General features: G+C 37.2%; 2 protein-coding genes across 3 annotated transcripts in view; both read left to right on the forward strand.

Moving 5' to 3' along the window:
- The first annotated feature begins 439 nt into the window (after window positions 1–439).
- pofut2 (protein O-fucosyltransferase 2) lies at window positions 440–6,963 on the forward strand. Of its 2 annotated transcripts, none has more exons than XM_006802347.3 (9): window positions 440–639; window positions 1,222–1,475; window positions 1,810–1,954; window positions 2,896–3,006; window positions 3,409–3,475; window positions 3,723–3,848; window positions 3,966–4,146; window positions 4,516–4,639; window positions 5,425–6,963. In XM_006802347.3, the coding sequence occupies exons 1-9, from the start codon at window positions 464–466 to the stop codon at window positions 5,576–5,578; spliced, it is 1,338 nt and encodes a 445-aa protein (XP_006802410.2). In that variant the 5' UTR covers window positions 440–463; the 3' UTR covers window positions 5,579–6,963. The 2 variants fall into 2 exon arrangements, with proteins under 2 accessions (XP_006802410.2, XP_006802411.2); XM_006802348.3 differs by lacking the exon at window positions 440–639 and adding an exon at window positions 1,034–1,120.
- Window positions 6,964–9,299: 2,336 nt separating this feature from the next.
- The window catches only part of abca12 (ATP binding cassette subfamily A member 12), a 57,775-nt gene continuing 41,051 nt past the window's right edge, over window positions 9,300–26,023 (forward strand). Inside the window, exons 1-24 of the mRNA XM_035912791.2 lie at window positions 9,300–9,514; window positions 9,990–10,057; window positions 10,180–10,273; window positions 11,719–11,854; window positions 12,561–12,679; window positions 12,838–12,905; window positions 13,342–13,512; window positions 13,707–13,900; window positions 14,172–14,290; window positions 14,379–14,482; window positions 15,452–15,598; window positions 15,906–16,072; window positions 16,273–16,406; window positions 16,972–17,102; window positions 17,287–17,451; window positions 17,697–17,905; window positions 18,154–18,287; window positions 18,623–18,731; window positions 19,153–21,747; window positions 22,750–22,862; window positions 23,150–23,217; window positions 23,432–23,580; window positions 24,672–24,802; window positions 25,009–25,151. Of these exons, the coding sequence (XP_035768684.2) occupies window positions 9,992–10,057; window positions 10,180–10,273; window positions 11,719–11,854; window positions 12,561–12,679; window positions 12,838–12,905; window positions 13,342–13,512; window positions 13,707–13,900; window positions 14,172–14,290; window positions 14,379–14,482; window positions 15,452–15,598; window positions 15,906–16,072; window positions 16,273–16,406; window positions 16,972–17,102; window positions 17,287–17,451; window positions 17,697–17,905; window positions 18,154–18,287; window positions 18,623–18,731; window positions 19,153–21,747; window positions 22,750–22,862; window positions 23,150–23,217; window positions 23,432–23,580; window positions 24,672–24,802; window positions 25,009–25,151 (5,466 nt within the window). The 5' untranslated portion in view covers window positions 9,300–9,514; window positions 9,990–9,991. The remainder of the gene's footprint in view (window positions 9,515–9,989; window positions 10,058–10,179; window positions 10,274–11,718; window positions 11,855–12,560; window positions 12,680–12,837; window positions 12,906–13,341; window positions 13,513–13,706; window positions 13,901–14,171; window positions 14,291–14,378; window positions 14,483–15,451; window positions 15,599–15,905; window positions 16,073–16,272; window positions 16,407–16,971; window positions 17,103–17,286; window positions 17,452–17,696; window positions 17,906–18,153; window positions 18,288–18,622; window positions 18,732–19,152; window positions 21,748–22,749; window positions 22,863–23,149; window positions 23,218–23,431; window positions 23,581–24,671; window positions 24,803–25,008; window positions 25,152–26,023) is intronic.

Raw genomic sequence — 26,023 nt, forward strand, 5'->3', positions numbered from 1 at the left:
TCAACACTTTTGGCTGTATGAAAAAATGCAGTTTAGTCCAGGCATACTCTGATGGTGCAGATCAGATAGCATATATCAAGTATTTTATATATTATCAAGTATTTTACTTTAAGGCAATGTTTTGATTAGATTCACTCACCTAATTCTACCTTTGACACTAGCTTTATCCTGTCTAGGGGGTTGGAAATTAGCCATATAACTAGTGAAATATCTACTTTAAAAAAGTCTGATTGTGAATATGGCAGCACAGCACTGCCTGCACAGAAAGGAAGCATGTAGCAGTCAACAAGATATTTATATTTTAAAAAATGTATGTTATCTACATAGATAAACAAAAAACAACTAACTAAAAGGTGCTGATAATCCTTTGCACTCTGGCCTCGTTTTTGTCGTCTGCGTCTGCGATTGCTGGTTGCCCGGCAACCATGCAGACGCTTCCGGAAGTGCGTGGCTCAGAGTCAATATGGCGCAGCGCGTACTGAATAGACTGCTGATGTTATTTGCTTCAGCGTGTTCTTTCAGTTCGTTCTTGCTGTCAGTTTTCGTCGCCCTTTCCGTATTCGATGAAGGAAACAGTGATAATGTATTTAGTGCAAGCCAGACGGTTACTGCACCCGTCGCTGCCGCCAGGGATTTGCGGTAAGTTTATAGCGTAACGGTGGGCTAACCAGCAATGCTAACGTAAATTTGAAAGCAGCTGTTCATTTAACCGTACAGGCAGTGTTTCTTTGTAGTTAACACGTCGGGTTTTGATTGATTGATATCGTGCCAGCTTTGACTATGTCAAACGTCATCTTAATCGATTAAAAAACTTTACAATGTAATGCCTTCTTCCTTAAAATTACCACAAATCCAGAACAGCCAGAACATTATTGTTCTATAGTATAGTGGAGTTCTGCAACAACAGGATTTCATTTGTGTTTACCTTTAATGCAGAATTTAGTGTTCTGGTTATTGTATGTGTATTATTGCTTTCTGTAGTTAGGTGATATGTATGAGTTATTTGTACCCATGCTTATTTGTTTGATCAGACTGTAACTTCCAGAATTGTTAAACAGCCTGCTATAACAAAAAAAAGAGAAAACAGCTGCCCGGGTCTCTAAAAGCTAAATTTGCAACAGTGAGTAAGGCTTTCTAAAGTTTTAAGGTGGTACCTCAATTTTGGAACGTATTAGCTACAGTATACAAATAATGTGCTATGCCTTTGTCTTGTCACCACAGGTACCTTTTGTATGATGTAAACCCTCCAGAGGGTTTCAATCTACGCAGAGATGTCTATATTCGCATGGCTTCTCTGGTCAAGACATTGAGGAAAGAAGGAGATGACTGGGTGTTGGTGCTTCCCCCATGGGGTCGCCTTTACCACTGGCAGAGCCCTAACCTCCATCAAATCCGCATTCCATGGGGGGAGTTCTTCAGCCTTACTAGCCTTCAGGCCAACGTACCTGTTATTGAGTATGAAGAATTCATCGCTGGTGAGCATTTGGATGGGTGATGCAGACTAGGTTTCATTTTTTTGAAAGAGATATACTTAATATATGTAAAGAAAATTCCCCTCTTGCCCCTGCTGGCAGTCTATCCTTCACGCTCAGGTCCTCTGGGAGCTTGAGGGTCCTGCGCTCTTCTGGACAGAGATCTCGGATGTTGTTCCTAGGAACAGTTAAGATAGTGCGCAGGACCCTTAAGCTCCCAGGCCTCTGGACCCGAGCTTGAAAGGGAATTTCAAGCTCAATAAATTAAAATATATAAATTAAAACCTTTTGCAACACAATTATTTGTTTATGACAAACTGAACTCTCCTTGGGGTAGAAAATGGAGGCCCGTTTATAGACCATGTTCTGGTACTGCAAAACTATGCGGAAGGATGGACTGATGGAAAATGGGAGGAAAAGGTTGACGAGCGGCCATGCATCGAGAAGTTGATGTACTCCAAAGATAAACATGGCTACTACAGGTGATTAAACAATGCAGAAAACCAGCAACATGTATAAAACATTGCATTATGAATACAATACCACTTGTACATTTTGTTACACACAACAACTAGATGCCATTATCTGTATCGTGACAAGGGTCAGAAGTAAAGATGTGGGTATTAGTGTGATGAATATATTTGTTTTTTAGTAACAAAGATGTAATTACACAAGAAAATACACAAACCTACTTCGTGTCTACAGTACTTTGCAAAAGTTTTGATCCACCCCTCATTTCTGTGGAATTTGCTTCCAAGGAGCCAGAAGTGGTCTTGAGCAATAGGTTTCCAAACCTTTTGAAGTTGTTTCAGGGTTTTTAAGTCTAGTCTTTCCACCTGGCAATTTTCAGAGAAATATTTTATGTTTGTTAAACCACTAGATACCACTTGACCCATGAATCATTAAAGCATAAAAAGCACCTAACTGATGGGATGAAGTAGTTTTGTGGCTACACATAACAGATAACTTAGCAAAGAACTTATTTTAAATTGGGGCTTGGGGATCAAATAATTATTTAACTTAATGACATGCATCAATTTATAACTTTTATAATGTGCCTTTATTTCTGGATTTTTGGTTGATATTCTATCTGTCGGCATTAAACTGAAACAACAAAAATTAGAGACTGTTCATTTCTTTGTAAATAAGCAAACTTACACATTCAGCAGTTATTTCCCCCACTGTGTTTTGGCATGGTGCAGTGTGTCCTTAAAAAGTCTGAGGAAACTGGACAATTGGAGGACAAAAGAAGAAGTGCACACAGAATAAAATGATCTATTAGATTATAAAATATTGACTTTCAGTCTTCCTGGGACATATTACTGACATTTCTAGGAAAACATAAAGAAATGAGGTGTGGTACGAGATCTTTGCACAATACTGTAGCCCACTACTTGCCACATGTATCTTGTCTGTTTTTTAGGGGCTGGTTTTGGGGATACGAAGAGACGAGAGCTCGAAATGTAACGTGTTTATCAGCACAAGGCCATGCATCCGTCATAGCACCGGTTCTTCAGAAAAACATTACAGCGACGTGAGTCTACAAAGGAACATGTCTTCATTAAAAGTCACTATTTCCACCTTAAAATTGAACTGACTTAAAACTCTAAAGAACTTTAAAACATTACAATAGTTCAACTTGGTGTACCATTTCAGTATAGGCATTACAATTAGACATTACTATTCCTGGTGTGTAATTCAGAATACAGGTTAATATAAAAAAGTACGCATAATAACAGGGTGACATTGTCTCAACATAAAGCTGATCATATGATCATCATTTTAAAAAAATGTGTTTGATTCTTCTTCTTTTTTTGGAACATGTCTGAAAGATGATCTCACTTCATTATTATTCAGCTCTGCCATTACTCATAGCTCTGTCAGATTTTATGACACCTACAGTGGTAATCTTGTTTGCATGCTGTTGTTTTTGCAGATCTGTTATGCTCGACCGAGCAGAGACACTCCTTCATGATCACTATGCTGGGAAGGACTACTGGAATGTAAGTCAAGAATTATAGAACTTTCAGTTCGTGATACATCACGTCTTATGTTTCAGGTTAGGTTAGGTCATCTTAGGCAGTGTTATTCTTCCTAGACTTTTTCTATGTGTGGTATACTGTAGCATTACTGTGGCATCACTGTATTGTTACTGATAATAAGTTACATTATGTATCTTTTGCATTTTCAAAAACAATGGGATTCTGGGAAACTTTGCTGTCGGTAAACTGTGGTCTGTGTCTATTCTAGACACGACGCAGCATGGTTTTTGCAAAGCACCTGCGTCTCATAGGGGATAACTTCAGATCAAGACATCTAAACTCTACAGATGAAACAGACCATACGCCATACAGCGAGGACTGGACTCGTATGAAGGTTTGGCAGTGTCTTATAATAGTATATTTATGAGATTGTACTGGTTATGGGTGTGACCATTTTCCATGTTGAGCAGCATTTTAAGAAGTGATGTGCTATTTTTTGATCATTCCTCAGGCTAAGCCTGGCTCAGCTAAAGGTGGTCCATATCTGGGCGTCCACCTGCGCCGGAAAGACTTTATCTGGGGTCACAGAGAGGATGTGCCGAGCCTTAAGGGAGCTGTCAAAAAAATATGCAGCTTGATGAAAAAACATAAACTTGATAAAGTTTTTGTTGCAACAGATGCAGATGATGAAGGTAGTGACACACACACATTTTTAAAGATAGAGAAATTGTAATGCATTGAAGCTTCAGTGATTTGCATATTAAGTCAAGTTTTAGAAGTCTATTTTCTAGCTAATACTTATAATAAAATATAATCTGCTAATAATTCCTTTAACTCTTTGTCGGACGAGGGACCCTGTATGGTAACTTGATTTACAAAATGTATGTATGTGTATATATATATATCGTCCAGTAATACTATGTGGTTTAAATTTCTGAGTATTTCTGTAAGTTTTTAATAAATATTTAAGGAACAGTGCGAACATTTAGCAGTAGTTTATCTAATAGATAGTAGTTACTTATATGATTTTATTATACTTGTTAATCCTGTAAAATTTGCAGAAATGAAGGAGCTGAAAAAGTTGTTGCCAGACATGGTGCGCTTTGAGCCATCCACAGAGGACCTCGAACTCTTTAAAGATGGAGGAGTTGCCATAATTGACCAGTGGATATGTGCCCATGCAAGGTATATTTAGTTTCACGGTTTTAATACACAATACACAATAATGCAGGTTATTTATTTCAAAAAATATAAAATTACACATATATGACATGGAAATCGGTTATTTTTTCATTCCAGTCATTACAATTTTTAACATTAATATAACATTACGGTAGTGTTATTTTACCTCTGTAGAGGAGTATTGAGTGAGAAAATATAAATAGATGATACATTTTGAGTTTTCAAATTTGTGGTGTTGCATGTCTTTCTAAACCGAGCAGCCTCAGCAGCAAGCACATACAGCTAATGGTAAGTTTCAAGGGGGAAATGTCATTCAGCCATTACCTATACTAAAAGGTAAATGCTGTCACATAGTGGCCAAACACCTTTATCCTTGAATGTAATGCACATTAGCTTGTAACTTATGGTACAGGTGTTGTGTAGTTCAAAGTTCCCATTATTGTTGTGTACGGCTGTTCTTTATGATTTTGCCAGTAAACTAATTTAAGCTAAATGTAAAAATATCCCAAACTTGTTTCCCTTTAAATTAGACATAAAGGCACATTAATGTGCATCAGTTTAAAATGTTTGTTTGATTATTGTGGAAATACTAGTTCTTTAACCTATGCCCAACTTTAGTTTAACAGAAAATAGCTTAGATATTTCATTAGCTTTATCACTTGTTCCTGCCCATGGAAAATATTTCAACTTGAAAAACTACTCACGGTGATTCATGCTGTTCTCCTATTGCGTAGTTTTCATGGACACCATCTTTCTTTGAATTTATATTTTTCTATGTGTCTTTCCAGATTTTTTATAGGAACATCAGTTTCCACTTTCTCTTTCCGGATCCACGAAGAGAGGGAAATTCTGGGCTTTGACCCCAAAACTACATACAACCGTTTCTGTGGGGACACTGAGAAAGAATGTGAACAGCCCACGCACTGGAAAATTGTTTATTGATGTGACCGTTAAGAGTTTGCTTATACAAAGGCCAAATGCAGTGTTTGGAATCTTCAAGATATTTTAATAATTTTGTTGTTCATTTTTATTTACTTTTCATGGTTTCAGTGTTGTGCTGCCAGGTTTGAAAAGACTGCTCTTTTGGACTTTATGCTAAATAGGCAAAGAGAGGACTGCCAAACATGTACAGTATTAATTAAATTTTCAAAAAATAAAGCTGCTTACATTTTAGTTTTTAAGATTGTATACATACTGTTTTTTGTTTTTTAACTGTATTTTTCATTTTTATTTATATTCATGGCAATGGTGAACAGATTGTCTTGTAATGGAACAAAGAGTATTAGACGGTGTATTCTCATTTTAAATCCAGTGGGGTTTTTGAGGGGAGTTTTTTTTTTTTTTACAAATTGGTAATCAGAGGTTAGGCTGTGAATTAGATTAAGAAAATTTGCTTTTGTGAAGTGTCTTATGAAGAAGCACAATCAATTATGATTTTAGAAACACAAATACGTTTCACTTTTTTATACAGTATCTGCCCTTTCATAATATTGTCAGTATTGGAACGGTAGGAAATTAGAAAACAGAAATCAAGCATTTTACTTTGTAAATACCACCATGATGAAGACGTTACAATGCCTAATTTTTCCAGCCTGATATTTAAACCGCAAACTGTTTCCAAGCATACACATTGCAATCCTAATTTAAAGTACTACAGGGACCAGTATTGACATAACACAAAGAAGTCACACATAACTTGCCATCAAACTGATACTGTACAAAAGACTTGCATGTTTTTTTCAAGGCACTTTTACCTATTACCTTCCACCCTGCCAGAAACCTACTAAAACTAAAATAAAATATTTTGTTATTTCAGAATCTGATTAATACCACCACATAATTCCAATTCTCTTCAACTATAATTAAGTTTCCCTAGTACATATGTAAATCGAGATGTTTAATCAAGCTAGTTTAGGGAATTACCTACAAATTGATTATTTTCTGTAATTGTTCTGTTGTTTCAAAGAAACAAAACGTGTTGCCACCCCTCACTTTTTGGGAAAATGAAAAATATGTGTAAACATTTAGTTTATAAAGCAAAAAAACAAAACAAAAAAACCCCTTATTATACCATTCTGTTGAGATTGAAAGTCAAGACTCTTACAGTCGTACTCCTCTCCCGATCTAATAGGTCAGTGTTAAGTGACTTAACAAACAAAAGACATTCCTCTGAAAACGGTCAGGTACAAAAACTGGACTGAAAACAAGAGACAAAGCAGCCAATATCCAAAGAAAACCTTTGAAAGATCTTTAAAATGACTGAAGAACTATTGTTCTAGACTTTATTACAATAAAGTCTGTGTCCTTGAAGGAAAAATATAAAATAATGGCTTGCTCATGACTTTCACACAACATTGCAATGAAAACTATATATAGAGCAAAGTCAAAAAGAAGAGTGTATTATACATCACTGGATTTCAGTAGCTAGTTGAATAAGCTTCCTGTGGTAAGACAGTACACTGCATAAAACAGCTGACTTTTTTTTCCAGCACACTGCAAGATCAGAAACCAGTATTGCTACCTTTATGATAACATTACAAGTGTCATGTCACCTATGGCCTTGCTGGGCATAGGTGAAATGGCCCAACCCTATTCCTGCTGTCCATTGTTTTGCAGTTGTTTTTATCAAACAATCTAACTGTGGAAAGATTTAGTATGTAATACTCAGCCTGCATAACAAATGTTAGTACCATAAAAGAAAGACTGGGTGACAGTAAATTTCCGCTCATACTCTGAGTTAAAGATAATGGAATGCACCATAATCTTCTTGATGCATGCTCAATCATCCAGGTAAGGAAATCTCCAAAAGTTGATTCTGTTCATCTGGACGTAGCGTTTTCAGTGGGAGAAACATTTCGTCACTCATCCCACTTCCTTCATCATAGAATAGAATAGTCATGGTCAATGGCCATGAGTACCATTCACAGAGAGTTGGGGAATGGCTGCAATCACAGCATTGTACGATGGCGAAAGATGCACCCTTAGGCCCCCTCCTCGCTTCAGAGATGGTCTTTCCCTTTTTACGTAAATGGCCTCCTTGACTTCGCGCTCAAACCAGCGTTCCTCCCTGTCCAGGATGGTACATCCTCATCATTGAAAGAGTGTCCACTGTCCTGTAGGTGTAAAAGGACTGCAGAGTCCTGGCCTGACGAGGTAGCTCTTCTGTGTTGTGCCATCCGCTTTGCCAGATGTTGTTTGATTTCCCTGATGTATAGACCCTGGCAATCCTGCTGGCACTTAACAGTGTACACTATATGTTTGTAAGTTTATAAGACTGGGGAAACCTGCAGTCAGCTGAGATTGAAGAAGTCACTTGGATGAGTGACGAAATGTTTCTCCCACTGAAAACGCTACGTCCAGATGAACAGAATCAACTTTTGGAGAATGCACCATAATGCAACAATGTCAATGTCAACATTTATTTTTCTCACAAGGTCTGTACAGGATGTTTGTACATTTGAAAGAAAGCTTCAGTCATATTATTCTTTTTGAAAATACAAGAACACAAGTCAAATATGAATGTGTAAGATAATTTTTATTTATATGTAATTTATTACAATTGGTGATTTGATATCATTGAATTGGATGGATCTTATTCCCTCTCAACATTATGTGGAAACAGTATTGTGTGTGAGTGCTAACTTTTCCCAATGGATCCCTCACACATGTCATTGTGACTGTTCTCTGTGGAGACGTATACAGTAGCTCCTTGACAACACTAGATAATTAGGTGTGTTCAGTTCAGTTCAGTTCATTTTTATTTCAAACATGAGCCTTCACAATCATTACAAAATATTATTCCATTATTTGTTTGAAAAGGAGTAGGCAGATGTATTTACTTATTTGTCCCTACCCCCTCAAGTTTTACCTCTCATTCATTTAATTTTTATTTTTTTTTAGTCTTAAATTAAACAAACAACATATGAAACAAAAGTAAAGCAAAACAAAACAAAACAAAACATACATAAATCAAAAACAAGAAATTAGCAAGCCCCACCACAGTATAGTTTCTTTCATATGAAAAATACAGAAGGTGTATATTTGCAGATACACAAGTTATGGAAAAATTAACAAACCAAAACAAAAAAAAACCCCAAAAAAGAACCACAACACCATTACCAGCAACATTACCGTCCTGGGTTAACCCCGTTTTCTTCATTCTTATACTTATTTAAAATTAGGTTTTTATATCTTACTTTAAACTATCTGTAAACTATGTGTAATTTCATACCTTGTAGATTTAATAAGAGGTTTAACTTTCACTGGTTATAGAAACAAAAAGAAGACATTTAAGGTCAATGCGACCTTTAAATTTAGGTTTTCTATTTAACATTTAGGACAAAATACAGAAACATTAAAAAGAAAAAATACCAGTTCTAATTCCGTCACATGCTTCTCTAAGCAGCTCTGGTTTTTCTCTAAATCTATCAGCTGTGATTATCTGAGGTAACTAGAATCTACTTAAATATTGTAGTACGATAGGCACATAAAGCGTCCTCAAGTAGCGCCCTTTCTTGTACCAGTGTATGCGATTTCTTGTTCTAAGAGGTAATGCGGCCCATTTTTGTTGTTGTGGGCAGACAGGTGCAACAGGAGAACACGCCCTTTTCCATTCCAGATATTTCTTTTCATACACGCAAGCACAAGACAAGCGACAGAGAGGTTAAGGTTGTCGGTATTGTTGTTGCTTTTACACTAACCGCGGTGGCATTCAGAGAGGGTTTTTTTCAACGTTTGAGCGTGGTCTTCTTCTGTCTTACTCCGGTGAACAACTGATGGAAAGGGCATCCTGCTAGGAGCCATGCCCTCCCTGGCAAATCTGCGAGCGACACTCACATAACAAATAATTTGAGCTATTAAAAGGAACGCGGCTGCGAGGTGAGTGCGCAGTGGACTATTTTTTTGAGTGCCTATCCTAAATGAGCTAAACTGAGCGACAACATTAATGTGATTTACATTGCTGTTATTTATTATTATTTTAAACCTACCGTTTATAAGTTTGCGCTATAGACGTTAGCTACAGTTGATGAGACTTGTAGAGAAGAAGAAAAAAAAAACTGTCATATTATTTAAGTAACCTATACTTGAATGAATGCACTCTCACCAAGTTATATAGTAGCTTTCCCCCCCCCACCTATCCTAAAATGTCTATGCCTACCTTTGAATGTGAAGATAGATAGATAGATATACTGGGATCATGGAAATACTAGTCCTGAAATATACTGCATTTGTTTTGTTTTAAATGGCCAGCTAATGCATTTAAATGAACACTGAAATATATAATTTAATGGAATGAAAAATATCATTTTTAACTTTGTTTCCTTTTTTCCCTTATTTTAGCCTCTTCCACCAGTGATGGCCTTCTTTCGCCAACTTCAGCTTCTTCTCTGGAAGAATGGACTGGCTGTAATTAGACGGCCAGTGAGTGAGATTCAAAGAGTCAAAAATATCTAGTTAATTACCTAAGAATGAAAAAATGGCATTCTGCACATCCCTGAAATGAATATTATTACAAAGCTTTAAAATATGTTGTGTTTTTTCAGGTATGGTCCCTGACTCTGATCGCCTGGCCTTTGATCATCTTCATCATCCTTGCTGTGACCCGCCACCAGTTCCCTACTATTGTGAAGGAAGCATGTAAGTGTAAAAAAACACAACTGCTGCTAATTCTGCAAACAAAATCAAGCCTTTTTTTTAACCTCATATTGAAAATGCACAACCTGCGTATTCCACTGTAAGCATCCCTTACAACAATCAAAAATATTTTTTAATGAGTAGAAGCTTTGTTTGGAAACATTAACTGACATTTTGCATTACTGGTGTTTTGTTTTTGTTGTGTTTTTTTTAAACTTTTATTAGTTTTAAAGGATACTCTTGAAACTTACCTTTGTGATAGTTATGTAAGTAATGACACAATATTAACTCGGTTGGACCGCATTCTTTTGTTTGTCATCTTAAAGGTCAGCAGGTAAATACTTGGAGACATTCTAGTTTTGCAACCAAAGTAAACAAATGGACAGCTAAATGCAAACATCAATGGTCCTTCAGATTTGAGCCTATCCCATCATTATTGACATGGTGTTTGTTCTGCTTTATCATTTAACGCCTACTGACATCACATTTACTCTGCTTTAGATTTGTGTGAAACTTGAAAAGGCGAGGCTTTTGAGATACCTTTGTTTTGCCACCTACAGCCTTTTTTAAATAACAAGGTTAATGGTTAACAGAGAGCCAGGTTCTCAAACAGCTTTGAGCCTAAAAAAACCACATGTAATCACAGCAACATTAAGAAATGGTATATCTAAATTTCAATAAAATCCTTAAAAAAACATAGGAATAACCTTCTTTCTCATGGTAATGTTCACCAAGGGAAACAACACTTTTAGATGACTAGTTGATCCTGTCACATTTGTTGGTTCAGGCTTGATTGGCAGATTGGATTTGAAAGATATGTGAATTGACTTGAACTTTAATAACCCAGTGTGTCAAACCTTTTAGTAAAACAGTCAAACCAATAGGACCTCTTCTTGCCCCTGAGATACCGTTTAGTGGGTATTTTATTTTATACCTGGTTGAAAGAGACACAGAGTCAGAATGCACCAAAATCTGACTGGTGTATAAACTTTTTTGGAGACAGCAAAGCAGAAGAAGGAAGAAGGAAAAATGCACCTATGCAGTATGCTCTAGCTTTCAAAACTTGCACATCATGGCAATCAATCAAAGATTACCTGATTAAAGACAAGTCATTCTGAGTTAATCTTTGGATCTCTCTTTTTTGCCAGATACAATAGCTCAGATTGGCAGAGGTTGCACACCAGTCATGCAACCCACGTACAGTAATGCTATAGATGCTTCTAACTATTCCAGGAACTTCTCAGACAGAGTGTTTGTAAAACTGTTTCTCAGTATCAGATATCCTATTGCCATTCACATTATTACCTTGAATTGATGTCATTTTTAATGCTTCTGAACTATCTGCATTTCCCAAATGCATGCAATTACGTACCTAGAAACAATTCTTAATGAATATGACATTTTCCAGTGTCATCACTACAGCAAAACCTTTATCATATCTCCTCTAGGTTATGTCGGTCCCCGAAACCTCCCCAGCACAGGCTTATTTCCTTTCCTCCAGACCCTCATGTGCAACACAGATAGCAGTTGCCATAACACATCTCGCCTGGTAGAACCAACAACATCAAAGTCGAGGAGAGCAAGGTACCTTCTTCGTCAGTATACTCAGTGTATATACAGTCTATGTATATAATCTGCAATCTAAGTGCTAAAACATATTTACAAATTGCATATTTACTTTAAGTCAATAACCCTTCACATATTATTGTTTAAAACTACATTTTGAACTCTGCTGACTTTAAATCACATGGTCCCTGTGTCTCAAAGGAGGGACGCACCTTAGGATCACAGCATCACGTGACATGATTAGTCAGTGTGTGATCAAGAAAATTTAGCAACAACAGACTTTTCCCTGTGGAGGAAGAGAAGGATCTTAACCCTTACCTATCACATTACATGTGTTAACAAATGCCATTATCTGGAAGCTTCTTTGATTTAAATTCCCTGCACTGGAAGAACCTGTTTGTCTACCTCTTATCTACCAGTACATTTTTCTTAGGCTTCATTTCAGGGAACAAGAATATTGTTAGGTTAGGTTTCTTTTCAGGGAATCAAAGTGTCATCGAGTTAAGCTTCATTTCAGTGAACCAAGGTATTGTAGAGTTAGGTTCTATTTCAGTGAATTGCAGTATTATAAATATGATTACTGTAATGCATGGTCAAAATCAAGCGCCTTAAACACAGAAACAAAAGGTACTTTTAATTTAAGACAGAAAGATGAAACCTTTAGCACTAAAAGGGTCCTAAATGCATCTAATAGAATGTATTTACTACCTCACCTGTACCACAGGTCTGTGACAGAGAGTTCTCCACTGGAGAGTCTTGGTCAAGTGGGGGATTTTCTTAACCTTCTCCCCAACGACTTCACCAATGATCAATCAGAACTGGTTAAACTGCTGGACAATTTGGGTACGTTGCTCAACTAACATAATCACTTTGATGTTTTTGAATAAATATTATCACCGGCAGTTTGGGGTAGATGTAGGTATTTGGATTTTTTTTTAAATGGTTATCTAGTATTTATCAAAGTCCTGCTGTTTTTCACAATATCTTTTTGCTTTTTAAAGGCATGTCTCACCATGGAAGTCCTAAAAATGCTCCTGTAACGACTTTCTTCAACAGTACTGAAGATCAGGTGGGTATTGTGGAGAAATAAAAGAAGATACAAGGGTTCTCAGTACTAGTACAGTTTGTATTAAGAGCTGATTGATAGCATCTTCAGTCAAGTTTAAAAATGATCCTGTAGGTCCTGTAGATCATAGTCAAACCTCAAGCTTGCATTGCAGCAATGGCTACAAAACATGTACTGCATCTATTTACTAAGCACACTTATACTTATTTATGTTGTTACTAAACATATACCCAGTCCAAGATTTGAAAGATAACAAGATAGATAGATACATTTATGTGTCAAAAATATTCAGTTTCCCCTACAACCATGCTGCTGTTACTGACTAAATTTGGAGATATTCCATTTACAATTTCTAATAATGTTGTGTTAGCAGACCAGTTGTATATTTGCTAGTAATAATAACAACAACATGCATTCACCTAAACTGCATTTCTTGCAGGAGAACCTGGATAACATGCTTGAGTCAGCCAACCTGTTAAAGAGGGCCATTTGCACTGTGACTCTGCCCATGCTGAACAAAAGCTCGCTAGATGTTTTCACCAATGCCGTGTTCATTTTCTGCAAGACCAATAACACAGTGTTCGAAGTCTCACTCTATACAGTCAATCAGGTATATTTTTGTGTTTGCACTTGATCCTATACATTTTGTTAAATATAGGCCCATGTATGTTAGGTTGACTTTAGTCAGCACACTGCGATGACACTAACCAAATGTATTCTTTTTTATTTGTTTTGTGTTTAGCATTTTTTTGTAATTGTACCTTGCTTTGGGAGGCTTAGATACTTTCTCTGTCTGGTTGTCAGATACTGGAAGAATGGATGCTGACCCAACCAGAGGAAATGATGGAGGTGGCATGGGTAACAGTGACATTCCTCAATCAGCTGCAAAATGACAACTTGCTATGGGACCGTCTTCTAGCTCTTCCTCAGCTCTTTTCAGATGGTTCTGTTGACCAAATGCTGAGAACACTGGAAGAAGTACTCAAGCACCTACAGGGGTAAAGTATTTTCAGTGATGAAGGTAGCTGAAGTAAGGGGTTAACGTAGTATATCAGATTATTTTAAAGAATGGAATGGCATAATCAAACCATATTTAGTAAAAATAATATATCATTCAAAGTACCTATTAGTGGTCAATAAAAGCTTGAAAACTGGTGAATTCAGCTTAGAAGTACTCTTGATATTGCCTTTCACTTTTTTAAACTATATTTCCAGCCCATACTATATTTTGGACTTGAAGATTTAATGCTTCTGAAATTGTCTCTTTAGTGATGCATATACCATTGAGGAAGATTTCCCTGAGACCAGTGGCCCGCTCTCCAAGTATGATTCATTTCTTGCTGAAGCCATCAGAGTGATCACCTATATCAATCATTGGCCTGGCAAAAGTAACTATCGACCATTAGCTTTACTGTAAATACTCTATGTATCACCCATGTCTGCTAATATCTGACAATGTGCTTAAATTCTTCATAGATGTCACCATTCCCCTTGGAAAACTGGTCACAAATGACTCACTAGGAACAACGGTGAAATACCTCGTAGAAAATGTTTTGGATTATGAGATACCACTGGATAAGGTATGCATTATCATGCAACAGTTCAGTAAACAGTCCTATGCAGTATATTAAAGAAATAGCAATGCCACAGAAGGCAGTTCCTTTCATGTGAAAAAAGGTAATAGCAAAAGAGTTCTACATTTGCCTTTCAATACATTGCACATTAAATATTTCTAGTTATAAGGTTAAAAAAAAGTCATCATCTCTTTCTTCAAGGTCATTAAGCTGGTCTTAGGAATTTTAATTCTAATAAGGAAGTCATTTATGCAACAACAACAACCGTTCCCCAAAGAGGGTTGTGAGGGTTGTGTACGATTCATTTACACATTTACACAGACACATCCTGTTAAACTTTTACTTTCTTGTCTTTACTGAACAGTGGTAACTCATATGAAGGGATTTTACATGAGAATGTCAGAGCAATGGTACAAATCCAAGTTCAGGAAAGTCATTTATTCAAACCACATATTCAAACCAACAACAAAATATTTTAACACAGTTAAGAAGCTTGCAGGGAGTAGTGGTCCAGTATTCACTCACTTACAAACACATAGGAAGTACAACTGTTTTTCTCTTAGTAATTTGAATTTCTGGCTTAGATGAAGATTACATCAGAATTTATTCTTAGCTGAAAGTCTGGTTATTCCAAAGTGCTCACAAACATTTCCTGGAAACTGAATTTCACTATGGAAATTAGAAAACAAGATTAAAATGAGGGAAAACAGAGACATAAATTTTGCATGTACAGCAAATAAACATTTTGATAAGTAATATAGTGACTGTATTTGTTTTTGCTCCTTAAAGTGATATTACTCTCTATCAGACCATACTATATACAGAATATGCAACTATTAAGGATACTGCCTAACATTAGCTAAGTTTAGCAAGTTAAAATTGTCTAAAGCATATTCCAGTTAAAGAACCCACTTAAAGCTAACATATATATTTACTTTTTTGGTTAACACTATCATCTCTCCATGACCATTGTAGGCTTTCGGCCTGATGTTGGACAAAGATCTGGTGCGTTCTTATCTGTGTGATAACAGCAGCAACATCTTGTGGTCAGCAACAGCGTGCAGCTCAGGAATTGTGGACAAGGTTCTAAGCGTGATCAGCACAGAAAAAGTGGCAAAACAGGTAGGCTAATGTTATTAGCATTAACAGAGAGAATCACATATATAAGAAATACAATTTTCTTTTAATTCCTTTTCCATTGTTTTGATTGTTTTTTTAAATTGTTCCATATGCTCCTAACTTGCTTTCCCAATGCGACTTACGATTAAGAGCATGCCAAATAATTATTTGATGACATTCGAAATGCTTTCGTGATAGCAAGAAGCAACCACATCTTCCAGTCCACACCTGCACAGAAACCTCAACGGTATTCAGTTGGCAGTGGCTTTACAATATTGATGTTTTGATGAGATTCATATTTCGTTCCCAGGTTTTCCTGGCCTGGATTAAGGAGGTTGCTAAACACGACGTGCTCTTTGCCAGAGGACTGGTCTACAATCTGACTGGATATTTTTCTTCAGGAGAATCTGAAGCCTCCAACATCACAAGGATCAAGCGCAGCTCAGATACAGAACCACAAAACGCAGAGGAAGAGCTGTGAGTACAGTGTTTTCTCCGATTTAAATACTACTAATACTAGTAGAAAATCAATTGAAGCTAAAATGACTGTTCTTCTTACCTTTGATCTGAAGCTGATAAAATTTTCGTATTACTAATTTGTTCTGCTAGTTCTCCTGTGATTCTTGTAATTTTGATGTCTTGTGCTTTAAGCTGAGTCTTATCATTTGCTTTGTTAGGTTTCTGAACATCGGTCAGGCAGCATTGGAACTTGTACAAAATGTGCCTGAGGTGAATACGGTTGTCCAGGGCATCCTCAGAACTGGTTATCAGTCCATGAAGCTAGCGTCAGAGACCATTGACATGCTAAAAGGTATGACAACAAAGCATCATGTCCATAGTGAGGTCTCACCTGTGAGAGCATTTACTTGAAAATTAACATTACGGTGAATGTTTCACTTTTATTTCCAGCACTATTAAAATGGCTTTCCAAGCATTATTGGTGATTCTTATACATCCAACAGGGAAACATAAACTAAAATAAAAATAAAAGACATGGGCTGTAAGAATGTCAGGTTTAAAAAGAGAGCAGCATTTGAGACATAGAGAAGCTTGTGCACTCAGCGGACATTTTGTTTTATCATCAGTTGCGTTACACAATACATACCAAAGACATGAATGGAAAAAGTTCACACCCTTTCTCATGGGACTGATGAAAGATGAAACGTTGAACCCAATCGGATTAGTTAGCCTGTGGGAAAGTACACGCACACACAAAACAAGCAAAACTGGACAAAACAACACTTGTACTGAAGTGATATGTGTGTCTTTTGTAACTTAACAATGTGTCTAAACTAGGAAAAGTTACTGATTTTATGGCCTAATCCAAAAACCAATTTTCTCACTGAGTTGAGTTTGGTTTGTTTCTGTCTTTGCAGACATTCTAGAAAATGTCCTGGACGATGCTAATGACCTCCAAATGATTTATCATACGTTGCTGACAAACCAGTCCGAGTCACGCGCTTTGATGGACCGTGTCCTCAACAGTGTGATGGAAGTAGTTATGAAGGTATGTAGGATTAATGTTGACTGACCTTAACTTTTAGCCTGTGAACAGGTTCTGTGTCAAAATCTGGCATCTTACACATGTGATCTCCGCTGTAAGTTGAGCTTTTCATTGTCACTTCAAACATTAAGTATCTCCCTCAAGGCTTCCGCAGTAAATCAGATGATGTGTTGTTCTGTTTTACCAGGTGATGTCAACTGAGGATGTAAAATGTGAACAAGTTCTGGATTCCTTGGACTGGCTGTTATCCACCAATAGCATAAAAACTGAAGTATGGACAGCACTGATCTGCCCCAACAACGGGAATCTGCAACAAGCTTTGCTGATGGACTGGGAGGACTTGATTAAAAAAGTAAAAATATATTTTATGTGCAACTTGTGGTCTAAAAAAATGCTATATTATGTAATAATATTTTACTACATTATAATAAATTAACTTACTCAAGTGAAAAGCAACAGATTCTTAACAAGGAAGGCTTAATCCTGTAAATTAAAAAGTATAAATATGTTTTTTTTAAGGATTTATTAATCTTTTGCTTTAACTGTTTAAAGAAACAATTTCTTTGTGTCTTATATCGTTCATATTATAATCCCTAGGGACAAGATCTGTACTCCATCCTAACAGGCGAAGCAGATTTCAACATAACACTTCCCAAGATTCTGTCTGAGTGGCACGAGCTGTATGAGGAGAGCTTGGAGTTTGCTGAGCTTTTGACCGAAATGACAGAAAAGCTGAATGAAGAATACTGGATGAACTGGATACCTGACAACAACACCCAGTTTGTTTCTGGAGCTCTTCAAAAAAGGTCTTGACAAAGTGTTCATTTTCTACTTGGATAACAACATAGCATAACAAACTTAGCACATAAGAAACAGGTCTAACATACGGGGGTTCTTTTGGTAACTAGATTTAAGTTTGATAAGACTGTGCAGATTTCCCACTTTACTAAATGTAATAGAAGAAAACAGATTTCAGATAATGTGCACAATGCTTTACAAGGTGTGTGTTATTACTTTACTGACTCAGACATGTTGTGATTTTCTTTGCTTATAGTCTTGTGTGGTTTATGATCAGTCTTGGTGAAAGAATTGAAAATAGTGATCAGTGGCCTCCGGTAAAGGACTACTTCCACATTGCTTACTGGATTTTGAACTACCACCCTGATGTCACCACTCAGCCAGCAAACTGTGAGTTCCTCTTCTCTTCTCTTCTCTTCTCTTCTCTTCTCTTCTCTTCTCTTCTCTTCTCTTCTCTTCTCTTCTCTTCTCTTCACTGAACTGAACTGAACTGAAAACTAACATATATATACAAATATCATACAAATATATCTAAATATATTTAGACAATATGTGACTACTAAACTGCATTCAACAAAAGAAAGGATTAAAGTTGTATTTTATTATAATTCTACAAATCAAAGGAGCTCAGTTACAAAATATATTTATTTAGTTACGTGTAAAAGCCTGTTAATCCGGTTTGTTCCAGTCAATGCAGCTAATTCCTAGCATGTGTTGCTTTGTAGGTTCTTTGAACAAGAACTTAGCCCTTCATTGTGACACTGGTTTCAACTGGCCACACTTTGTTCAAGCAATGACTCAGGTTTTGATGTCACCAAGTGATGCCCTTGTGAAGTAAGTGACAAAGATTTTTAGTTTTGATTGAAATATACGTGGATTTTTTATGCTTTAGAATTGAAGCATGTCTTCTGTTTTTTAAAAACATAATAATCAGTGTAGATAAGGAGATTTACGCTGTTCTGTTATGTTTGTTAAATAAGTAGCTACAGTGAGCTGCCTATTTAACAAGCCAATAGGAATTGCTGCCGTGCTGCCTTTTTGTAACTAGTAGCCTACAAAAAATGTTTTCTTAAGGCGTGCCGTGCTAGCATAACATGTTTGTCAGCACTTTAGTTTGATTACCATGTTTTTTACCATTGCATATTATAGTTAAATAAAAACGCTCAATTCTCTCTGTTATTTTTAATGTTACACATGCATTGCTTTCAGGACTTTATAAAGTTGGCATGTTCTGTTTTACTCTTCTTCTCTGTAGCTGGCTCAAAGGATCTGTGAATCTACTGCAACATGTGTATGGTGAAATCTATACAAATGCGACAGCTGTATATTTGAAACAGGAAATCAAAGGAGGTGATGCCCTCTCTAATTACCTGATTAATCTGATGCATAACCTGGATGTATTCCTCAGTAAAATCTCCCAGCTTCCCAATCAAAACATCACTAACCCAGCTACCATGACTCTAAACATTCATGCCCTGTTAGAGTCCACGGGTTTGTCATCACTTGTTCCTCTGCTCAGCCAAGAGTCTCCGCTTAATGCCTCCACAATCCTTGCTGTGGCCTCCAAACTTGGCAGGTTAAACCAGCATATTTTTACCTTCAATGAAACAGACCCAACATTGCCTGAACTGGAAAAGCTGATAAGGGAGTTCCTCTCTTTGGAGGGTAACCTCACATTGTCTCTCCCAAACATCATGGGACACACTCTGCTTACCTATTCTAATTACTTTCATTCTGATGAAGTGGACAGTCTCATAAAAGCAATTGAGCCTTTCACCAACCAGACCTCAGTGGGTTTTGTAAAAGCCATCATCAGTGCTGTGGAGCTGTTCAAGACAGTGATGGACTCTCCAAATGGTGACCCAACTGAGATCATTCTTGGGTACATCCGTCAGATTCAAGAGTTTGTGGTTTCCCTCTATAGGCTACGAAAAATTGAACATGTCATGTTCCTAAATGACCAGTACAGCACGGCTCAAGTCACTGACCTCCACTTGCTTTCCATGGACTTTCTCAACCTCCTCACACCTGAGAGCCTGCAGAACCTCACTCAGTCTGGACCAGATGCTGCCCAGGACATCGTTATCCAGAAATTTGTAGCATTCCTGCCAAAGGAAATCCAAAGTGATGCTGCTCAGTTTCTTCAGGATTTCAAGGCTCTGCAGAGTAATATAACCAAATGTGCAGCAGGCGAGGACTGTCTGGCTGGATTTTCAGAAATCTCTAAATTTCTGGATCAGATATTAGACATGATGCTCACAGCCAATGGGACCGTCACCATCAAAATTGGTCCATTTGGTTTGGGGGATAAAGAATATGAAAACACAGCTTCCTTGGTTTTCTCATTGCTCCTGTCACCAAATGATGCTGCCTCTCTGGAAACATTCAAGCAGACCCTCCAATTCATCAAATTGGTCATGAATACACCAAATGTTACCGTGTCCGATGTCCAGAATGCCCTTACACAGACAAACCTAACCATTGAGGACCTAAATGCTATTGCCGAGCTAGCTGGAGCTTCCAACATAAATGAACTCATGTCAAATATAATCGGGATTGCAAATGTTGAGAGCTGTTTTGAACCCCAGAATGACATCATGGTAACAACCAAGTGTGTTACCGGACTCATAGATATGTTCAGCAGCTTTCTGACACAGGTACCTTCTCTCCATAACAACACAGACATTATCTCTCTCATCCCTGTAATTGTCAATAAGACTATCAATGACTTCACCCAAGTTAACTTCAACTCCGGTCCTAACATGGTTCTTGTAGACAGCTTGAATCTCACCCTAACTAATATCAAGATGAGCCTAGACCAGAGCCACCTAAACACTCCAGAGATCATGAATGAAATACAAGTGGTAGAGGGTCTGATACAGTTGATTGCCGACATGCAGCCAGTAAACACCTCCCAAATGACGGACCCTCTGCAAGTCCAGATAGTATATCTGAATCTTATAAAATGGTACTTGAAACGGCTGGAAAACATCACCAGCGATAGTGCAACCGCAGAGCTCCTTCATCCTTTCTTTTCCATCACACAAATGCAAGTGGCATTACAGCTAGCACAGACAAATTTCTCTTTGTTTGTTAGTGACAAGGTCCAGTTCCTAATAAACAGCCTCCAGGGCCCAATAGATGGCACCGTTGTGAGTGAAATTGGCCAGACAGCAATTGAGATTCTTCAGCATCTGTTGGACTTAATAGAGGTCAACTTCGAGTCATGGAATAACACTGAAGGCTCTGACCAGCACTTCGATGCAACCATTCTGCATTCCACGGCGCTCCAAATTAAGCAGTACCTTGGTCTCATTGAGAAGTGGATGACAGAGCCCAATGTCACATTGCTCCTTAGCAGTATGATCCAATGGAAAAACTCCACCATTGCCACCCCTGTGACAGATCTCCAATACATCCTGCAGACAGTGGAAAATTTTCTCAGTGATGATCAGCTGGCCTACCTTTCCATAATAAACAATATCACAGAGTCTCTAAGCAAAGCTGTGATGGTGGCAGAGCAACAAGGCCTACAGGATGAAAGCTTCATAGCTGCCATTGTAGAAGTAGTGCAACATGTTATACAGATCCCAAACATTACTGTTATCCCACTGCCACAGCAAGATTTTCTGGAAATTGTGGAAGAGTCAGTAAATCTCATTGTCCAACGAAACATGAGCTTCGCTTCAGCTAAAAACATCTCCATCGTCATCCTGGAGAAAGTTGAGAGAATCATCCAACAAACTGTACCAGAAATGGTTGCGGAATACATGCTTGGCTCACTCAAGTTTGTAAAAACATATTTTGAGACCATCTCTGAAGCCAATGGACAAGACAGCCTGAATCAGATGTGAGTTTCCCTCCTTTACTGTAAACAATTACCATAATTTTGTAACAGAAGGGGCTCGAATGAGTACTCTTTAACAAATATGAATCATTTCAAAATAGCTTTAAGAATAGGGACTGCTTTAAAATAATGCCTCACAAAAAGTAATATATGATGTATTAAATGTAATAAAGCATTAGATGTACTAAAAGCATGCTTTTGATTTACTATAAAATAAACAAGTGCAGTAAGTATCACTTTGCTTTTCCAGCACCCAAAATTGCAAGTTGCTTCAAATTAAAGTTCTTAATATATTTTTAGCTGCAACAGATATTTTAGTCTATTTTTACTCTACAAAAGTAGTCTGTAGTAATACTTTCAACCTATTGCAGTTCTCTGTGAAATTTAACAAATCTGATGTTTAATTTTTCTAAGGAAAATTTATAGGTCTAATTGTAGTTTATAGGTCTAATTGTAGTTTAGATGTCTGTGACCTCAGGAATTCGCATGATAAGGTGGGGCCAGGTTTCACAATGAACTCACCCGAAACTCTGGCTGATTGGGACCCACACCCAGTTTCACACCTTGGCTCAGGCGATTAGAGGATCATTAGGGGGTCCTTTTGTCCCTCTGTGGGGGGACACTCCCACTAGGTTTATATCTGGGACTCTCCACCATTTGACCTTAGAACTGAAGAAGCTTCTCGGATGAGAGGTGAAACGTCTTCAAGTAACTTAAAGAAGTCCAGACGCTTTTCTTTGCAAGCTCCTTTGACTGTAGTTTAGATCTTGTCCAAAAGTTCTCTCTTATATTTTATTTTTATTTTTGTCAAATAAAAAGCTTATTTTAGGTACTAGGGATTTTACATGTACTTCTAATCCTTATTAATGCTCTGAGATAAAAATAAATAAATTAACAGAATGATTGCATGCATGCAGTTCTATTCTATGCAATCATTAGAGAACACAAAGAACTTTTGATAAGACTTGTTAAGATCTGAAATGTTGATTTGCTTTGTTTCCTAAGAATTTTCAATGAAATGAAGACGCTGCAGAGCCTCCTGTCACAGCAATCCCCAGTCCAGCCCTACATTTCTGCCCTCATTAACATCACTCAGGTTATCTTGGAGTATGGCCAAGGCAAGTCAGCTTCTCAATACCACTGTAGGTGGACTGCATGTTAAATCCTGATGAAATCTGATTGAGTGGAGGTCATATTGTGCACTTCATCATTCAGGCATTTATGCCAAAAAGCCTAAGAACAAAAGTAGATCAAAGTACCACAATGCTTCTGATGTATGTTGTAAGAGTTGGTTGTTCTGCTTGCAGTTCCACATGGGTGATTACTATAAGTATCTAACATATTAGTATGTTAGATACTGAAAATGAGGCCTGATGTGTGAGCACATGTTTTTTAATGATTTCAGGTAACATGAACCTCTGGGCAGGCTTTGAAAACGCATCAGCAGACAATGCACAACAAATCATTCAGCAGGTAAAATGTCTGCACTTTAATTTTTATTTTATTATATGTATGGTAAAATTAGTTTAACGTACATTTATATATTGAAAACATAACATCTAAAAGTGTTCAATTTAAAAATGACATTTAATTAATAATAATTTTATCAATAATAAAAACATCTCACGGGACTGCTAGGCCTCTAATTCCAAACTGCACACTTATTGTTGACACTTTTTATTATTAGTTGGGCAAACTTGTGAGCATGTTTTGGCCACTGGTTGCGGAAGGCACTGGCTCACATATGACTGCTCCATCCCTGGAGGCTTTTACTCAACTTGTTCCAGTCCTGAGGACCATATTTACTGGGAATGCAGACCAAGACACATGGAACAAGTAAGTGTAATTATCAGTGTAATGGTAACAATCCAAATGGCTTGTTGTTATACAGCAGTTTGATATTAAATTGCATACCTGATATGTGTAGGAAGTAATTTTGTTTTATAGTTGTAAAAAAAAAAGTTTACATACACTCATCATGGGCATACATTTCATGGCAGTTTCATGGCTTTTAATGATTTCATTGAACTGTTGTTTTTGTAATAATTGTACTGTGTACATTCTTATCCTTTTGATAAGAATCTTTGATTAACTTTGAAAAAACAGGAATTGGGTGGACAAGATTGAATAAATATATATTTATTTCTATTGTCCATTTAACCCCAGTAATATTTTTGTTAAATGTGCCTTGGGAAGTTGGACCTCAACCAAATTTTAGTAGCAATCAATAAGCTTCCGGTCATAATTCTGGATGGATATTTAACCACCCATCTTGGCAGAATTGGCAGAGTTCATTCAAATTGATCGCAGCAGCCTAACATTAGCCTGTTTTATTCATTCCAAAAACAATTTTTTTTGTTTGGCATCATTCTACTTTTGGAGCATCCACTCAAAGATTTTCAAGGTAGTCCTCCTTCTTCATTATTCCATCAGTTTTGTTTAATGTATCAGTAGCAAAACAGCCCCATGATCCTATCACCAATATGCTTGAAAGCTGATAAAGATTTCTTAGGTTAGAAAACCTTTCTTTTACTACTCCAAACCCATTTAATGTTGGGGTGTCCAAATAGCTTGTGTGACCATAAAAAAAATCTTTAGAAGGCATTTGACTTTTTCATTTGGGCAGCAACAGATTTCAAGATGTGTCAGTCCATGGCAATATAAATCTGGCTTCACTGTGGATAGTGATGCTGGCATTGCTGTGGTTTCCAGTTCATGGCAGCCTTGAGTATTGGGGGTTTCCAGATTGATCTTTGAATCTGCACTTGTTTATATATGTAACAGTTCAAAGAAATCATTAAAAGCCCCAAATTACCCTGATGCCCACGATAATTTGACAGCAATTGTAACTTGCTCCACAGTAAAGACTGCCGCTCTGTTCTGTGATTGCCCTAAATCATACCTAATATGTTACTAATTTGTTACAGGCTTGAACAAATGCTGGGAACCCTGTTGTCCACCCTTGAAGGAACAGAGTTATTGGACCATTTAACGTCTGTTATCCCACAGTTTGAAAAAATGGTTGGAACTTTAGTGGAGAACATCCAAGCTGGAAATGGTGAGAATGTTAAGGAAGAACATATAGTGCCAGGTGTACTTTTATTTACTTGTTCTTTAGACACAACTTATGACTAATGCAGCACATGCCAAGTAAGAGATGATTCCTGATATGTCTGCCACTTTTACTAATGTGCTGTATTGCTGCTGTTTTGTTTTGTTTTCTCAAAACTTGTGGGTCAAGCCATTTTGTCTTCTTCTTTTCAGTGATGATACAAAGCCTTCAAATTCCCATCCTGAACCTGATGAGAGAAGTTGCACAGTCTTTGAACAACACTCATTACAATTTTTCTGAAGTCCTGGAAAAATTTCAGGTTGCCATTGAAAGCACAGTGCGGGCCGCTCAGCAGGTCAGTGTTATTGAAAGAATGCTTTTTAGACTTGCTGTCTCATTCGTGCAAGTGTCTCCCTAGTCATCTGCCAGTATCTCATTTATGGAAATGTTTGCATGTGTATGTGTGTGCGTAATCGCACACAGCAATGTCTGTCTTCCTTCCTTCATACTTGACAGAAGTTAAAACAGTGAGGCAGTGAGGTTTTTTTTCTCTCTCTCGCTTCTTCTCTGTTCCACTTCTCTGCATCAGAATTTGTTGAGTTATTTAACTTTTGGCAGATTTAGACAGATGTAGACAGACAAGATTCTGATGCGATGACACAGAAAACATTTAGCTATGGCTAACACCAGGGTAGAGTTGTTGACTATATATAAGCTTTGATATTTTTTCTTTTGTTATTTATGCCAGGTAGGCATTATATAGTCTTGCTGAACCACAAAATAACACACACAATAACAACTTGTCAGCGTACGACCCCCAAACTCGACTTCTAAGTCTTATAGTATATACTGGCCAGTTGATAATATCAACATATTTTGCCTAATCCAAAATATCTGTATCAGAATTGGTCTTTTTTAAAATGTTTTTTCAGCCTTGACTGAGAGATATTTGAAACACATAACTTGATTTATTGCAGGACAACTACTGTTGCGCTTGTTTGCAATGTGCTGCTCTCTTAAACTGGTGTGGCAGTAATGACTTGCCTTTTGAAAGCTGTATGTATATACTGATATCACTTAAATATCTATTGAGTTAATATGTTGATATAGCATTTCTAGCAGCTCTGTAAGCTTACTTAAATTGGTAGACTAAAATAAGCTAAAAGGGTAGTTTAACTTAATGTAACTTGAAAACAGCTAACAAGGAGCGAGGATACCTTTATCCAT

This window comes from Neolamprologus brichardi, chromosome 16, assembly GCF_056152115.1.
Source record: "Neolamprologus brichardi isolate AB-2024 chromosome 16, ASM5615211v1, whole genome shotgun sequence".
Taxonomy (NCBI): domain Eukaryota; kingdom Metazoa; phylum Chordata; class Actinopteri; order Cichliformes; family Cichlidae; genus Neolamprologus; species Neolamprologus brichardi.

Coding starts and splice junctions, on each gene's coding strand:
- pofut2 (XM_006802347.3), top strand. CDS start 464: ATGGCGCAGCGCGTACTGAATAGACTGCTGATGTTATTTGCTTCAGCG. Junction 3,849..3,965: donor AGGACTGGACTCGTATGAAG/GTTTGGCAGTGT, acceptor ATCATTCCTCAG/GCTAAGCCTGGCTCAGCTAA. Junction 4,640..5,424: donor TGGATATGTGCCCATGCAAG/GTATATTTAGTT, acceptor GTGTCTTTCCAG/ATTTTTTATAGGAACATCAG.